Raw genomic sequence first — 17,843 nt, 5'->3', positions numbered from 1 at the left:
CAGAAACATCGAATCCCTACTGCTGCGACACTCAAATACCTAGATTAACCCCAGTTCCCCTCAGCCTGAGGCACCCCAAAAATACCACCAGCAGAGAGACCAAATTTCCTAAACCTCGGAGACCCTGAATACCTCCACCTGGGAGCTCTTAAAACTCTTCCTCCTCAAGACCCTAACTGCCCTGCCTATCGGAGCCATAAAGTCCCTTAATAAGAAAGTCCCGATTTCCTCAGCATCACAGATCCCAAGTTTTCTCACCCTGCGCATTCTACATCAGACAAAAGATCCCCAGTCCCCTCTGTCTGACGACCCCAGTTACTTCAGCCCGTGGGACCCACATCTCTAGCAGAGGGGACTTCTCCCTTAGACGTAGAGCCTCCGTTATGCCCAGATTTTTCTGAGTCCCCAGGAGGAGATCCTCAAAACCCTTTTGGAGAAACATTCCCTCTGCTTCACTGGAACAGAGCCCTGATTTCAGCCTGACCCCAGTCCAGCAGTTAGGGGTTTCCAGATCTCCTCAAGAATCCCTCCGCCACCCACAGACACATCCCTCACAGTGCCTTCCCTCAGAGGGGCTGAATTGTAGGGGAACCAAAAAACCAAATCTAGTTCATATTAGGCTGATCTGTCATATCTAGTCAGGACCCGTCCATCCCACCAATACCCTCACCCTGACTTTCCCCTCACCTTCCTGCCCTGGACACTCCACCCAAGGCAGGCAGCTCAGGCTCTGGACAGTGGTCTGGGATATCTCAGCACCTTTTTCTTCCACAGGCACCTTGGCCTTGAGCACTCCAATGACCATGAGGCTGAACACGTCTCAAGAGGAGAGCACTGAGGGAGATGCCGGGAGAATAGAACGGAAGCCCACGGTGAGAGGTGGAGGCGGCAAAGCTGGGCTCGAAGCCAGCTCTATAGGAAGGACACGGCGCTGGTCCCTGAAGCACCACAGACTGCTTGCTTGGGCAGCTGAGTGGACGTCCCTCTGACTGTACACAGGGTGGGAATGTCTGGTCCTGTCTGAGATGGTGGGGTGGAGTGGGACAAAACAGGACACTACTTTCTCAACTGCTCTGTGTCCAGGGAGAGCTAGGAAAATGCTCAGTGTTTGTTCAGTTAAGGAGGACACAGTCGGGAAGGAAAGTCTTCATCCCTTTCTCACATACACCATCCAGGAGCTTCAGCCTACTCCCCGCACAGAAGGTGAAGGAGAAGGCTCAGCTCTAAGGTCTGACTTAGATTAGTAAATCACTGATGAAATTTATTATTTTCCTTAGGACAAAGATGCTTTCAAAGACATCTCCGTATACTTCAAGGAAGAATGGGAAGAGATGGGAGAATGGGAAAAAATCCGATATAGGAATGTGAAAAGAAACTACGAAGCGCTGATTGCTATAGGTAACAGGAAGTGCTGGGTGCCTGTGAGCCTGGGAAACATGAAACAGGTCTTCACCCTCAGTGTTCACTTGGCCCGCTCTTAGGTGGCCTCACCTGCTCACAGTTCCCTTTTGTGTGGAGACTAACCTGGAGGAAATGTTTGCAGTTCTGTACCAGAGGGAGGGTGACCTGCAGGGCAGAGCTCACCTCTTGCCTAAACATTCTTGCCTTGTTCTAGATTCCCCCAGCCCATCCCACTGATTCCCTGACTTTGTGACACTTTCCATTGCTTTTATGCTTTGTTTCTCCTTCTTAGAACAAATGTTTTGCTTCTTTCCAGGTTTCAGAGCCACTCGACCGGATTTCATGCATCACCGCAGGCAGGTCATCAAACCCCAGGTAGATGACCCTGAGGATTCTGATGAAGAATGGACACCAAGGCAGCAAGGTGAGAGTCCAGGAGGATTTGGAGGTGTCTTCCTGAAACCAGCCTGGGCTTAGGTCTCAACTACATCTCAGCCATTAACAAAGATAACATAATTTTCAGCATTCCCAAGTGGCTGTGGCCAAACATTTACATAAGCCTGAATGAAGATGAATGGATAGGTTTTCCAGTGTAAGTCTCAAAAGTTTAATGGTTAAAATTTATCATTATTTTTGAAAAGAATTACTTTTGCTAAACATTCTTAGTGAAAGGCAGTTAAAGAAACCTTAGAAATAAATTCACCAAACAGATTGAATATTAATCTGATTGGTTATAGGATTAAATCTTTTAGAAGAGGAAATGATTAACGTATTATGTCAAGATGCATTATTTGTATGTATATAAAACAAAATCCATGATCTTCTTACCCTAAGGTTAAAATAATTATTTTGATTCTGGGAAAGGCTTGGAGAGAACTGTTTATTCTCCATGATCTTTCCCACATTTCACTGACCAGAGATGACATCATGTAAATAAAATGAAGTACACTTATTATAAAATAGAAGTGAGCAGCTCACTTCCTCTTCTGCTGCTCAAACAGTGTAGAAGGGTTAATCTGCCTAGACTGGAGAAAACAATTTAGATAGTTCTATGATTCTCCATCTATGGATTTCTGTTCTCCCAGATTTTTAAAAATTACTCATTTAGTTTTGGCTGCACTGGGTCTTTGTTGCTGTGCACGGGCTTCCTCTGGTTGCGGTCAGTCCCTTCTCGTTGCAGAGCACGTGTAGGCTCTGTGGTTTGTGACACAGAGGCTTACCTGCCCCGCAGAAAGTGGCATCTCCCTGGACCAGCCATCGAAACTGCATTCCATTGGCAGGCAGATTCTCATCCACTGTGCACCAGGGAAGTCCCTCTGTTCCCTGAGGTTATTAAAACTAGTGAAAGGGACATGAAAACCAAACATTTGGCTGTCTGCAAAGGTTTTGACATAAGGAGAGACTCTTCATAGGGAATACATATGCCTCGGTTCACCATACACCTGCTCGTCTTTATTTACCTTTTTAACAGTTTCTGAGTGTATGGCACACTGCTGCTAACTATGTACACGTTAGTGTTAGTGGCCACAGTGCTAATCGCTCAGTCATGGCTGACTCTGCTTGCCCATAGACTGGAGCCCACCAGGCTCCTCTTGTCCATGGGATTATCTAGGCAAGAATCCTGGGGTGGGTTGCCATGCCCTGCTCCAGGTGATCTTCCCAACCCAGGGATTGGGCCTGCATCTGTTGCATCTCCTGCATTGCAGGTGGATTTTTTACTGCTGAGCCACCGGGGATGTATACACACATTTCTGTACAACAAATTTGTAGAAGTGTTACATCTTGCGTGACTGAAGCCCTAACCCACTGAGGAACAATTCTCCAATCATTCCTCCTCATAGCCTTTGGCAACCACGATTATATTTTCTGTTTCCATAGATTTGATTAATTTAGATACCTCAGAGAAGTGGAATCAGGCAATATTTGCCTTTTTTGATTGGTTCATTTCACTTAGTATAATATCATCAAGGCCCATCCATGACGTAGCATGTGACAGAATTCTTTTTTAAGGCTTCAAAACATTCCGTTGTGTGCATGTGGATATAAGAGCTATAACATATATCTTATATATAATCTCTATCTTTTATCCCCAATAGACATTTAGATTGCTCACACATCTTGCCCATTGGGAATGATGGGGCAAGGACCATACATGTGCCCACTATTTAGTCAATATCTTGCTTTCAATTTTTTATGGAAACAAACTCTTGAGTTGGATTGCTAGAACATACAGCAGTTCTAACTTTCTGTGGAAACTCCATACTGTTTCTAGAAAGCTTGCAACATTTTACATTGCCAACAGTAGTGTATAAGGGTTCCAATTTCTCCATATCCTTACCAAACTTGCTATTGTCTTCTTATACATATTGCCCATCACAGAAGGTTTCAATTTGCATTTCCCTATTGATTAGTAATATTGAGCATCTTTTTGTATGTTTGTTGGCCATTTGTGTATTTTCTCTAGAGAAATGTCTGTTCAATTCCTTCTCTCACTGTTAGTCAGCTCAGACTGCCATAACAAAGCAGACTGCATTCCTTAAACCACAGAAATCTGTTTTCTTACAATCCTGGAACTTGGAAATATGATAGCAAGGTGCCATCATGGTCCATCAGGTTCTCTTCCTGGCTTATAGGTAGCCTTCATACTGGTGTATGCTTAGTAACCCTTTATCAGATGCATATTTTACAAATATTTTCTACCATCGTGTAGGTGGCCTTTTCAAGTCTGTTCAGTGTCCTTTGCTGCACAGAGGTTTTAAGATTAATCTCCTTTGTCTATTTTTACTTTGTTACTAATCCTTGTGCACTTGGCACCAAATCTAAGAAATCATTGCTGATTCAGTGTTGTGAAGCTTCACCCTTGTTGTCTTCTAAGGGTCTTATCAAGTCTTGCATTTAGGTCTTTCATCCATTCTGAATTGATTTCTCTTCAAGATGTAAGATGTTCATTATTTTGCATATGGTTATTTTGTTTCCATAGCACCATTCATTACAGGGATTAAACTTTCCCCATTATCTTGACACATCTTCATTAGACCATGTATCCAAAGAGTTTATTTCTGGCTGTCTATTCTGTTCCATTGATTGACATATCTGTCTTTAAGCCAGCCAGCTTCCTCAGTGGCTCAGCAGGTGAAGAATCTGCCTTCAGTGCAGGAGACACAGGAGATGTGGGTTCAATCCATGGGTTAAGAAGATCCCCTGGAGAAGGAAATGGCAACCTTGTCCAGTATTCTTGCCTGAGCAATCCCCTGGACAGAGGAGCCTGGTGGGCTACAGTCGAAGAGGTCACAGAAAGTCAAGAAGACTGAGCGACTAAGCACACATGTTTTGCCAAATCCACACTCTTTTGGCTCCTGTACCTTTGTAGTGTGTTCTGAAATCAGAGGCCTCCAGCTTTGCTGTTCTTTCTAAGATTGTTTTGCCTGTATGTGGTGCTCCGAGATTCCGTGTTAACTGTTGGATGGATTTTCTATATCTGAAAAAAATTCCAGTGGGATTTTAATAGGAATTGCTTTGAATCTTTAAATTGCTTTGGGTGGTATGAACAGCTTAATAATATTAAGCCTCCAAATCCATAAACATGAGACGCCTATCTATTTATTTCTGTCGGATTCCTTTCAGCAATATTTTGTAGTTTTCAACATATAAGTCTTTCATCTCCTGATGTTTATTCCTAATTACTTCATTCTTTTCAATGCTATTATAAATAACATTATTTATCCAGTGGCTAAGACTCGACACTCCCAGTGCAGAGAACTTGGGTTCAGTTCCTAGTCAGGGAACTAGATTGCACATGCTGCAACAAAGTCCTGGCACAAACAAATAAATAAAAAGAAATATTGTTTTTTAATTTAGCTCTTGATCATAGATTTAAAAAAATAAAAAATAAATAGGATTATTTTCTTATTTTAATTTGTGGAATGGTCATTCTTCACTCATGGAAAGATATTTGAATGTTGATTTTGTACCGTGCAACTTTCTGTGGAGGATTTTTGTGTGTGTGGATTTAAAGATTTTTCTGCACATAAAACCATGCCCCTGTGAACAGACATAATTTTACTTCTTTCTTTCCAAATGGAAGCCTTTTGCTTCCATTTCTAACCTAAAGCTCTAGCTAGGACTTCTAATATTATGGTGAACAGAAATGTTGATAATGGGCATCCTTGGCTTTTCTTCTTGATATTTTTCACTGATGACGGTGATGTTAGAGGTTGACTTTCAATACATGACCTTTATTATATCGCAGTCACTTCCTCCTATTTCTACATTGATGAGTACTTTTGTCATGAAAGACTAGTAAATTTATTAGATACTTTATGAACATCAGATGAGGCACAGATGAAGTTTCATATTTTCATATAATTTTAAGAAAATTATGTATGCTCCCAGTGGAACCATGGGAGTTGATGATACAGAAACCATTTTCCATTCCTCCTTTGGTAATCATTGTCTTTGTCACTCTCTGGCTTAGAATTACGTGTCCTTAATTAGAATACCCAGAGTTTAGAAGCATTTACCAACCAAAACACTGATTCTCATCGTTTTTTAGGTAAACCTTCTTCAATGGCCTTCAGAGTGGAGCACAGTAAACACCAGAAGGTGAGTATTTCCCAAATCCTGTTGCCAAAATATCCTCCTCATGGATCTAGTCACAGGTGAGAATAGGAGAAAACACAGAGATCCTGGAGACTGCGGCCTTCCTGTCCTGAATCTTTAGCACAATGTCTGATATCACCATCTTTACAGTTAGTAAGAACAACAACAGTAGTAGGCGGTTCTGTTGTTACATTATTTTCAAAATATTTCAGACTTTAAGCATTTTATGTGAATAAACTTGCTTAAACCTTAAATCAGTCCTACAGTACCTAAAAGTAGGTATATAACTATCACCATTATAGATTCAAAAAAAGAGGTAAAAAATATTTGATTATATGCCTGAGATCACAGTATCACTGGTAGTGTAATCTAAGCCAATGCACATTCTCTAAACCCCTGACAAACTGATTAAAACTTCCATAGTTCTTTGAAGCTTATTCATACATCTTTGTATCATTCATCTGAGAGATGTTTTCAACGTCAGTTTTGTGTGCTTTGCTAGAGAGGGATATGCTAAGACATCTGACTAAGGGAAGCTTAAGGGCATGCTGGGCAGTTTGTAGAGGGGACAGTCCAAGATGAAGAAGCTTAGGGACATGCTGGGCAGTTTGTAGAGTGGACAGTCCAAGATGAAGAAGGAGACAGGATCCCTACCTCAGAGACTCCCACCCCAATAAGAGGAAGCAACTCGCAACCCTGAGAAGCCTCAGGTTTATGACTGAAAAGAAACAAATAAGAAAATAACAGAAGGACTTCACATAGATTACCTGCTTTTGAGTAGAAACTCATCATCTGGGCATCATTTCAAATGCTCATTCTTGTATGAGGGAGTAACAACTCCTTCCTGAGCTCTAATAGGCAACTCTCCTGTTTGGAATCATTTGCTTAGCCTGCCCCTGTGTTGCGAGCTTTGAGAGACTAGTCCACACCCATTCATTCTCAGAAGTCCAGGCCCAGCTCAAAGCCCCTGAGGGCCCCCTGAAGGTTTTGTGAATGAGTGACTCCACATTTAAGCATTCATCTAGGAGTAGAAAGGTCAAAGAATGATGAAGATAGAATCTGTGAGCTGCACTTGAAATACAGATGCAGTTTAGGGAATAAATTGATACCAGGGATGTACGTTCACGTTTTTACTGTATTAAATAGCTCACACAACAATTTGTTGAAGGTTATTAAATTTCACGTCCACCGCAATATTAAGAATTAGCCTGTATACCAATTCATGGATCAGGAAACTGAGTAGAACCAGCTGGTCATACAGCCTTGTTCAAGGAGAACTGATGAGACCGGCTACTTTAATTCCAATCATTGTCGCTAAGACATGGCAACCTTCAGCTTTTATCTCATTTTCTTTCTTATCTAAATGTGTTTCTGCTGATCATCTTTTCTCTTCTTAATCTCACTGCTTTGTCACCTTATTTCCCAGATGTGCTTTGTCCCCTCTGTAATTTACCATAGTTCCTCGTCCATCAAAGGGCCACTAATTAATAGAAACCCCCCAGATCTCTCTATCAGCCCTTACCCTCTTCTTTCCCTGGCTTCCAGCTATTCTCCCTGCCTTGCTCTCAATTTTATGCAGAAAGTTGAAGGGGAAGAGCCTTCAGATATGAATTCTAGTTTTGATTCACTATCTTCCAAGGTCCCTTTTTTACACTCCAGTGTTCAGACTCCACCCCCGCAAAATCAGGTATTTCCAAGAATTGTCAAAGTATTAACTCAAGTCATGCATGTGAAAACACTTCATAAAGTCCTAAAGAACTAAAGAAATGCATGTTGTCTTTTACTCACATGGAAGAGAATGTCCAGGGCACCATTAAGTAATGAATCTAGTTTGAAGGAATTGCCGGAAGCAGCAGAATCGCTGAAGACAAGTGGCTCCAAGCAGGCTCAGAAACCAGTGCCCCATCCCAGAAAAGCAAGGACCCCTGGACAGCTCCCCAGACACAAAGTCGGTAAGAGAAATTTGGGGAGTTCCTCTAATTAGTTCCTCTAACCCCTGTAGAAAAACTAATAAGTGTGGCCTAGGTGTGTCGCATGGACTTTGGGGAGGTGGGGTTTAAGCTGGACTGATCTGAGACATGAAGTTAGCACGGGGGACTTGGGAAAATATTATACATTTTCTGAGGTCCTGATTGCTATCTGTAAAGTGAACATAAGGATACATAACTCATACAGTGCTTGAAAGCCTTATATAAAATGCAAAAGTCTGACACCTACAAGTAGTTCAATAAAACCAGCTGTGATAATGGGAACCGTGCTTTGTTAGTGTTCATGCCCAGACCTCTGCTCAGTGCATTACGTGTCATGTGCCCTTAACATATATTGTCTGAGTAGAGGTGTCAGTGAACTATTTCCTAAGTAGGTAGGTTGGGAAGTGAAACCTACTAACGGGAAGTGCAGGATGCTATCCCTGAACTGGGCATCTGTGGTCAGAGGAACCTCAGTCTCCTGAACCTGTAGTTAAAGGGAGAAGAAAGAAAATATAGAGAAGGGACTCACTGGGGGTTAAGTGGTTAAGACTCCATGCTTCTACAGCAGGAGGTGGGGGTTCCATTCCTGGTCAGGGAACTAAGATCCCACAAGCCATGCAGCCAGGCCAAGAAATAAATCCTGTAACATTAAAACATAAAATTACAAAAGAAAAAGTTTGAAAACTACATGTAAGAAAGTTTTAACAAAGTGTATAGATGAACAGGAAGGATATCTCACACTTTCTGATTAAACATGGACTAACTCCCCAGATCCCACCAGCGTGGCTTAGCTTCTGTTCTCCATCTTAGAACTCAGAAGAAAGGAGACTGGAGTGAAGAGGTACAGGCTACGGGAAAGAAAGGGCCACGTGTACCAAGAGGTCAGCGAGCCCCAGGATGACGACTACCTCTGTGAGTGACCCCGCTGGCCCACTCACGGAGAAGGGGCTACGAGGCCTTGGCCCACTAACTCCACCTCACCGTTTGGTCCCCCGGCCATCCCCTTCCTCTATGACTTGGGGTGCAGGATCGAGGCCAAATGCCCTGAATGCCCCATTTCTTTCTGAAGGTCTTTACGACCAGAAACATCACGATACCTCCTCTCATCCCTGTTCTCACCTCCAGATTGTGAGGATTGTCAGAACTACTTCATCGACAGCTGTGCTTCCCATGGGCCCCCAACATTTGTAAAGGACTGTGCAGTGGAAAAGGGGCATGCCAATCGCTCAGCCCTCACGCTGCCCCCTGGGTTAGGCATCAGACTGTCGGGCATCCCTGACGCTGGGCTTGGAGTGTGGAACGAGGCGTCTGAACTTCCTCTGGGCCTGCACTTTGGGCCCTATGAGGGCCAGATCACAGACGATGAAGAGGCTGCCAGCAGTGGATACGCCTGGATGGTGAGAAGCACCCGTTGCCCTCTCCTCTGGCCTCTAATTACTTGTACGTGGTGGGGGGTACTTCATGTCTACATATGAGGATGCAGATGGTGATAACATGGTCGTCAGTGACACAGTCAGCCCTGGGTACTGTGTGCCATGGGCGTGAACACAGGACTTCCATCTAAAGGTCAGAGGAGAGGTGGGACCACAGTGTACAGACACTTAGACCTCTATCTAAAGCTCAGAGGAGAGGTGGGAACACAGTGTACTGACACACAGAAGTGACTCCTTCCTTGTGGAGCCCTCGCTTTCAATGAACCAAGAGACTCAGACATGGAATGATGAGTAAGGAGCTTACCGTGTGGTCCGACAGGCAGTTGAATCCATGCAGGCTGAAAAGTACCAATGACTACACAGGGAAATAGCTCTTCTGTTGCTTCCTACCAAAAAAAAAAAAAAAAAATAGGAAAGCTTGTAACTCTTTCTCTGACACTCAGATCACCAAAGGGAGGAACTGCTACGAGTATGTGGATGGAAAGGACACGTCTTGGGCCAACTGGATGAGGTGAGTGCAGTGAGTCTGCAGTGTGTAGACATTGAGACTCCCTCCATCCCACGCCCCTTTCCTTCTCAACCCAGCTCCCTCAACAGCTTTTACATCTCCTTTCCTCTTTTCCCTCCATATCATGCTCTTTCATTTCAAAAGACACTGGAAAGAAGGAAATAAAAATATGGCATGTGCCGTCAAGATACAAGTCTATATGCTGAACAAAACTGGTGGACTTGAGAACAACTTGAGGAGTCTAGATTCACCAGGGACACTTTAACTCACTTAATGGACACTTACCACGCACTTTATATTTTGGTTTAGACAGTGAACATCGGTACTGAAGCAGATCACACAACCCATGTCCTTTTGGAGAACATACTGCAAACAGACATTAGCCAATTGATTTTAGGAACAGTAACCTTATTTTTTCTATCTTTGAGTAACTGCACACGCCAGGATGACCTAACACAGGAGACCTTGACTCTCTGTGGGCAACATCCTCCTCAGGCTTGGTTCCCGTGAGAAGTGGGCCCTGAGGCCTCAGAAGGAATGAGGGGCAGCATGGCCCTGAGCAGGGCCATTCTCTGAGGGCCTCTCCTTTCATCAGGGCAGGCAGACAGTGAACAGACTATTACTGTTCCGTGTCTCAAGCTATATCAGAGCTCTCTCCAAGTTTCCGTGGGAGAGGGTGGGCAAGGGAATAGGACCCCGGATACACGTGGGGAGATGGGAGAAAGCCTCGGGAGAGAAGGCAGGCTGGGGTGAATGCTGAGGGCTGCATGTTAGCCAAGGAGCACCAAGTTCTGTGGATGAAAGAGAACTTAATTCAGAGTTTAGAGGAGCTGGAGGTCACCAGCCTCACGGACAGTCCAGGTGGAGATGAGTCTGGAACTGGGCTCCGGAAAATGGCTACTTAGGTAAGGAGAGAAAAGCATGGGAATTCACATGGCCTGGTCGAAGGTGTGAACAGAAGGTCCACATGAGGGGCGGTCTCAGAGGCGGAAGGCAAGGAGCTGGGCATGGGCGGAGAGTGGAGGCACTCATCCCCTGAGGTTTCTTTCCCTTTCCCGGCCTCGACTCCAGGTATGTGAACTGTGCCCGGGACGACGAGGAGCAGAACCTGGTGGCCTTCCAGTATCACGGGCAGATCTTCTACCGAACCTGCCGGGTGGTCAGGCCGGGCTGTGAGCTGCTGGTCTGGTACGGGGACGAGTATGGTCAGGACCTTGGCATCAGGCGGAACAGCAGTGGGAAGAGTGAGCTCGCGGCCGGGAGAGGTGAGTGTCTCCCCTCTTCCAGCACCCCACCCGACCCTGGGAGCCTCCGAGGTCCGATTTCGAAGCAGAGGACAATCCAGTCCAAAGTCAGTTGACTTGCAATTAAAATGCCTCAGAATTTCACTCTTTTCATATGATTGTTAGGAAAAATTTTATATTAAAAATGTTCTAATTTTTAATATTTCATGCAAAAAAATGTGCAACATCACCTTCTGCTGAAAGGCTGAGAAGCAAAAAGCAACATTTCTATCAAATACCAGCTCTCTCCCATTTACCTGTTTCTTCCTCATTTCCTCCCATTTCTAAAAGACACGTGTACAGTGATGCGCATTCAGTTACAGTTCCAGTCTGTTGTCATGTGAGCTCACGTTCTGTGCCAGACGGGGCTCCACGCACCAAAACAGACAGAACCGCTGCCCTGGGGCAGCAGGGGCTTCATACCAGACAGGGGCTGGTGCTGAGGAAAACCAGCGCAGGGGACGTGCCTCGGGTCAGTGTGAGCAGAGGATTTGGTGCGGTGCGGGCCGGTGGGGCAGGGCCTCTGCAGAGATAACAACTGCTGGGAAGGACTGCAGGCAGGGGAGCAGCCAGTGCCTCAGCCCCAGGGCCGGGAAGAGAGGCCATGCCAGGGGTCGCGGGAGGAAGCACAGAGGGAGAGGAAGGACTCTGGAGGGGACACGGAAGCCTCGGGGCCTGTGTCCACGTGCAGGCCACAGGGGTCCTCCTGGGTGACACAGAACAACCGCAGGCTTTCAGCTGCAAGCAGCACGTTCTCTGTGCTAAGACGATGCGTTGGTTCACTTTTGGGAAGAGACAGCAGCGGGGAGTCCCCTCAGAGGTCAGTTCATTGCCAGACATGAGGGGAGTGTGGGCTGGCTGAGGATGCTTGGGAGTGAGGTTGTGAAGAGTCTGGCTGGACATGTATTTTTAAACAGTGCTTCCTAGTGCATGTTAAATGGACTAAGCCTGAATGAAATAAATGAGGTATGAGTACTAGTGAGGCTGGAGAAAGGATATGCCTTTATTTTATGATTTATGGGAAACTGAGAGAGGAGCAATTTGTGAATCCGTTTGGGTAGCAGGATACAGACCTGTAGTCAGTGGGACCTGGTCTGCTCGGTCTCGTCCAGGCTCAAACCCACTTCCTGCAGAGATCGGCACAAAGACTGCTCTTTGAACAAGGAGCCACAAACTCAGATTTACTCACACCTGCTCTAACCACCCCCTGTGCTGCCTCCCATATGCAGAGAGCTCCAGGCCAGGCGCCCCTAGCTTAATAGACCCTTTCCCCTCACAGGGAGCCTCTCAGGAGATTCCACCTAAGACATCAACTCTTATCCCTCAGTAGGGTAAATACCTGGGGCCACTGTGACGTGACTTTTCAGACACTTACCCGCAGGGAAAGTCCCTGCAGATCCATCTCTATCAGGAGAGACGTTGCCTCTGATGCAGCTGGAAGGTCCCTATCTGGGTGATATGTAGAAAAGGCCCTCGACACCAGCGTCCTGGATTTCTGTAGATGTAGAGAATAACAGTGGAATGGAAAAGTGGACTGTAAAGACACTTGATGGGAGACAGATCCTGCACTGTCAACACTTAGATGATGAGTGGGGAGGGCCTGACCACGGCAAACCAGCTACCTGACCAAAAGCTTCCTCTTTCAGCAGAACCGACGCCCAAGATCCACCCATGTGCCTCCTGCTCTCTGGCCTTTTCCAGTCAGAAATTCCTCAGCCAACACATCCAACGCAGTCACCCCTCTCAGACCCTCCTGAGACCATCTGAAAGAGACCTCCTCCAACCAGAGGATCCCTGCCCAGGCAATCAAAATCGGCGATATTCAGATCCAAACAGCCCGAGCGACAAACCTGAGGGTCAGGAGACCAAGGACAGGCCCCAACCTTTGCTGAAAAGCGTAAGGCTGAAGAGGATTTCAAGGGCCTCTTCCTTCTCACCTGGAGGACAAATGGGGGGTTCTGGGGTGCATGAGAGAATGAAAGACGAGCCCAGCACAAGCCTGAAACTGAATCCAGAGGACACAGGCACATTGCTCACGGGGGCAGGGGTCTCAGGGATTATGAGGGTCACATACGGAGAGTGTGGGCAAGGCTCCAAGGACAGGTCAAGTCTCATCACACACGAGAGGACACACACAGGGGAGAAGCCCTATGTTTGTGTGGAGTGTGGGCGAAGCTTCTATCGGAAGTCCCATCTCATCACACACCAGAGGACACACACGTGGAAGAAGTCCTTTGTTTGCGGGGAGTGTGGGCGAAGCTTCCATCGGAAGTCCCATCTCATCACACACCAGAGGACACACACGTGGGAGAAGTCCTTTGTTTGCGGGGAGTGTGGGCGAAGCTTCCATCACGGGTCAAATCTCATCTCACACCAGAGGACACACACAGGGGAGAAGCCCTATATTTGCGGTGAGTGTAGGCGAAGCTTCAGTCAGAAGTCCCATCTCATCACACACCAAAGGACACACACAGGGGAGAAGCCCTATGTTTGCGGGGAGTGTGGGCGAAGCTTCCGTCAGAAGTCAGCCCTCATCACACACCAGCGGACACACACAGGGGAGAAGCCCTATGTTTGTGGCGAGTGTGGGCGAAGCTTCAGTAAGAACTTCAACCTCATCACACACCAGAGGACACACACAGGGGAGAAGCCCTATGTTTGCAGGGAGTGTGGGCGAAGCTTCAGTCGGAAGTACCTCCTCATCACCCACCATAGGACACACACAGGGGAAAAGCCCCATGTTTGCAGGGAGTGTGGGCGAAGCTTCAGTCAGAAGTCAAATCTCATGTCACACAAGAGGACACACACAGGGGAGAAGCCCTATGTTTGCAGGGACTGTGGGCGAAGCTTCAGTCGGAAGGCCCTCCTCATCACCCACCAGAGGACGCACACAGGGGAGTAGCCCTATGTTTGCAGGGAGTGTGAGTGAGTCGTGACCAACAAACCACACCTTAGCCACAGGAGGATTTCTGCAGCCACCCCATGCCTCAGCTCTAAGGGGGCCTCAGAGGAGGCCTGTGACCTGTTACTGTGCCCAGGAGAATGAGGAGAGACTTCCCAGGTGGTCCAGGGGACAAAACTCCAATGCAGAGACCCACGTTCAATACCTGCTTGGGGAACTAGCTCCCACATGCTGCAACTAAGACACACCACAGCAGAATAAATAAATATATAATAAATATTTTAAAGAAAGAGCATGGTAACCACAGAATTATTTGCTACATAGACCATCCACTTTCATGACAGGAGAGGAGGTAGTTAAAGAGCAGAGGGTTTCTGAAGTGTTCTGGAGATGTTCATGCCAATTGCCTTCATGGTTACTTAGTATTCCTCTTCTAATAAATTTTGTCTCCACACAAATCTGAAGGGCAGACTATGTACTCATTCCCCCTTATCACTGACAGCAGTGGAGTTCCGTCGTAGCTGAACACTTGGGAAGGCATAATTCTGAAGCCAACTCAGTTAGGTCACTGGACAGTCAGTTCCTGGGTCCAGGGAGAGGAATCTAGGGTTTGAGACAGACTCACCAGTAAAGGGATTCCCCGGCCTCCTGGGAAGTGTGGCTTCTCCTCCTTATAGACCGTGACTCTCCTTTGGCCTCTCCTGGTGGCCCTCTGCTTCCCTCTCACTTCTGTAGCCGCAAATGTGAAGGCCACGTGCACGTGTGTGTGTCTGCACGCCCGCCTGGCTCAGCATGGGCCATCTGGTCTCTGCCGCTCCCTCGGAGTCATCACAGCATCTGGACTCCAGATTCGACCACAGGGGTCCAGTTCTCAGCCCTGGCACCAGCAGCTGCGTGAGCTGGGGCAAGATGCTCAACCTCTCTGTGTCTCTATTCTCATCTGTGATACAGGGTGGGAGCACCAGCATTTTGGTTTGATGCGTAAGCACAGGCGGAATTTGGGAGAGGCTGGCTGAGAACGCAAGCCCCACCTTTGCTGCCCTTTGTTCTTTTTTCTTTAATTTTCTTTTATTTTTCAATAGCTTTACTGCTTTACAGAATTTGTTTCCTGCATGTCCTCCAGCCCCCACACCTTCCAGGTCTTCAGATAGATGAGGAAGGGGCCGTTTAGGCACTAGGATGCCCTGATGAGGGGGTGTGAGGTCAGGGATGCTAAGGGAGGGCGACCTCCCTTCCCACCCCTGCCGTTCCTGCTGAGCTGGGCAGCCCCAGGGCCCCTCCACAGACAGGCAGGGCCCACAGTCGTCCCCCTGCCGAGCACAGAGCCTGGAGCCGCGTTTGCAGGATATCCCCGTCCAGCCCCCATCCCACTCCCACACGGAGGGTCCTTGAATCCCACACCGCGGCTTCTCTATGCATGGGCCTCGTTCCTGTCCCCGTACGCTCTGGTCAACAACGTCGCGAACTTGAAATTCTTAACCATGGAATAGTTCATCCTTACACTTCCCTTTCATGAGTGAAATCTGATGGGCCCCGAGGTGCGCTGTGAACAGAGCAGATGCTCACACAGCACAGGTCCCGGGGTGACCAGGCTGCACGAGGGGGCAAGGTGGACACAAAGCCCCCCCACCCTGGGTGAGTGAGGCTGGGGACAGCACCAGGGAGCCACGCTTGCTCAGACCCGGAACTGAGCTCCGACACAGAGTGGGGGCAATGGGGTTCTTAAGGTCAACCACACCCGTGGAGACACAGGTTCAATCACTGACCTGGGAAGACCCCACGTGCCGTGGAACAACTAAGTCCTTTCACAACTACTGCAGCCCAAGAGCCTAGAGTCTCTGCTTCTGAACCAAAGCAGCCACCACAGGGAGAAGTTCAGCACAGAAACGAGAGAGCAGATCCCATGCCCTACAACCAGAGAAAAGCCCGCACAGCAGCAAAGACCCAGATTAGCCAAAATAAATAACTAATCTTTTTTTAAGTAGGAGATCGCAGCATTCTCTGCTGATCCAGAGGCTAGGACTCTGAGCTCCCAACACAGGGGGCCACGTTCAATCCCTGGTCAGGGCACTATTTCCCACATGCGGCAACTGAAGGCCCTGCATGCCACAGCTAAGACCCAGCGCAGCCAATCAAATGAATACTTAAAAGTAGGAGGTGGTTCATCTGTCACCATTGAAAACTGAAACATTTTAGGAAAAGAAAAAAAGTTCTTATTTTGCAAGTGCTCACGGTTGATTGCAAAATTTTCTCATAATATGCAGCCGTTTAAAAAAAAAAGAAATAGAGAAAACACAGAAACTAAAACCCACCCATAAAGTGTGGGGAACATCAATTACTACAGCATCCGGCCACCACACACGGGAACACACGTCCGTGATTTTCTTCTACAAAGAAGCTTTCAGGCTCCACCCACCTTCCCACTGACCTCTGCTCTGCTCACCAAGAAGACTGTGCTTTGGATTTGTGACCAGGGGGTTTCTGTTGAACCCAGGGAGGCAGGGGAGCAGGGCTGTGTGGTTGGGGCACCATCTGAACTGCAGTGAGGAGAGAAGCGTGAGTGCTCCGCCTCTGGGTCCAGTAACACCAGCGGCCTCGGGGAGCCGCCTGGGAAGAAGCCTCTAAAACACCTTCCCTGCAGGATCGACAGTTACAGCACATCCCACGTCTCGGGGTTCAGCTGTGTGTTAACAAGTCCTCTCTTGTTGGACAGAAAAGTGTTTCCACAGAGAATCTGTCCAGATCTTGGCCTAGTTTGGTTTTCTCATTGGACATGGAAAGTGTTTCCACAGAGAATCTGCCTGAATCTTGGCCTCGGTTGGTACAGATGTAACAGGCAGTACGATCAGGGCTCAGGGAAGTTAGTTCTGAAGCTCTCTGGGTTTAGGGCTACAGCACCTCCTCACCTCCACCCCTTCCACGGTCATGGAGCCTTCTGTTCCAGAGGAAGGTGTTTGGCAACATCAGCCACAAAGACACTAAAGAGGAGAAAGGCCACGGCAGGCGGGGCTGGGTGTTCCTGGGGGAGCAGAGGGGCCTTGGACACTCCATGCTGGACCCCTGCCCCACCGGCTTCTCCTCCTTCTCGCTGGGCATGCAGCTTTCACCTCCGGGGTCCCCGCCAGTGAGGGGCTCCCAGGACACCAAGCTGGGGTTGGCGACGGGGGAGCTGGATGCCAGGGAACCCGAGACCCCGCAGCAGGTCAGAACACTGTGGACGAGGGCCGGCCTCACTGAACGGTAGGCCCTGTGCATTCAAGACACCCTCTCTGGACCCCAGGTGGAGGTGCTGCTGCCCCCAGGGCCCACCTGGGTCTCAGGAGGTGGAAGAGTGACCAGGTTGTCCTTCCAACCTCCTGCGCAGAGAATGACACAGGCCAGTTCCCAAAAGTCAGAGCAGGGTGGGCAGAGTGAGTCTTGGGTCTCACAGGGTCCATGTGAAGAGCGGTTCACTGCTGCCTGGATCCCTCTTGGCTGGTTCCCCTTCTGTGTTGTCTTCACACGAAATCTCACAAGGACGAGGCAGTCCGGGTGCCCACAGCATCACTCACCCAGGTGCTGACAACGCTCCTTATTTATTATGGGCAGGGAGACAGGGTGGCTGGTGTGACGCTCCCCTGGACCAGAGAGGAGACCCCCAAGGGTCGGTCCCTGCCACCTCCTGAGACCCAGGCGGGCATTGGGGGCAGAGCACCTCCAGCTGGGGACTGGAGAGGGTGTCCTGAATGGACAGGCCTAACTGTCCAC

At 47.9% G+C, this 17,843-nt stretch overlaps 1 protein-coding gene across 1 annotated transcript; it reads left to right on the top strand.

Moving 5' to 3' along the window:
- The first annotated feature begins 803 nt into the window (after nucleotides 1–803).
- On the top strand, nucleotides 804–17,340 carry LOC136158762 (histone-lysine N-methyltransferase PRDM7-like). Its single transcript, XM_065920582.1, is given in 12 exon segments — nucleotides 804–879; nucleotides 1,285–1,398; nucleotides 1,718–1,825; nucleotides 5,954–6,003; nucleotides 7,796–7,952; nucleotides 8,781–8,882; nucleotides 9,096–9,367; nucleotides 9,847–9,914; nucleotides 10,983–11,176; nucleotides 11,557–11,672; nucleotides 12,841–13,050; nucleotides 17,041–17,340. Coding segments are annotated over 12 exon segments (1,767 nt in total).
- The last annotated feature ends 503 nt before the right edge of the window (nucleotides 17,341–17,843 follow it).

Source organism: Muntiacus reevesi, chromosome 1 (assembly GCF_963930625.1).
Source record: "Muntiacus reevesi chromosome 1, mMunRee1.1, whole genome shotgun sequence".
NCBI classification, from domain to species: Eukaryota; Metazoa; Chordata; class Mammalia; order Artiodactyla; family Cervidae; genus Muntiacus; species Muntiacus reevesi.
Note: the sequence above shows the minus strand (reverse complement) of the source record. Positions and strands in the feature narration are given on the sequence as shown.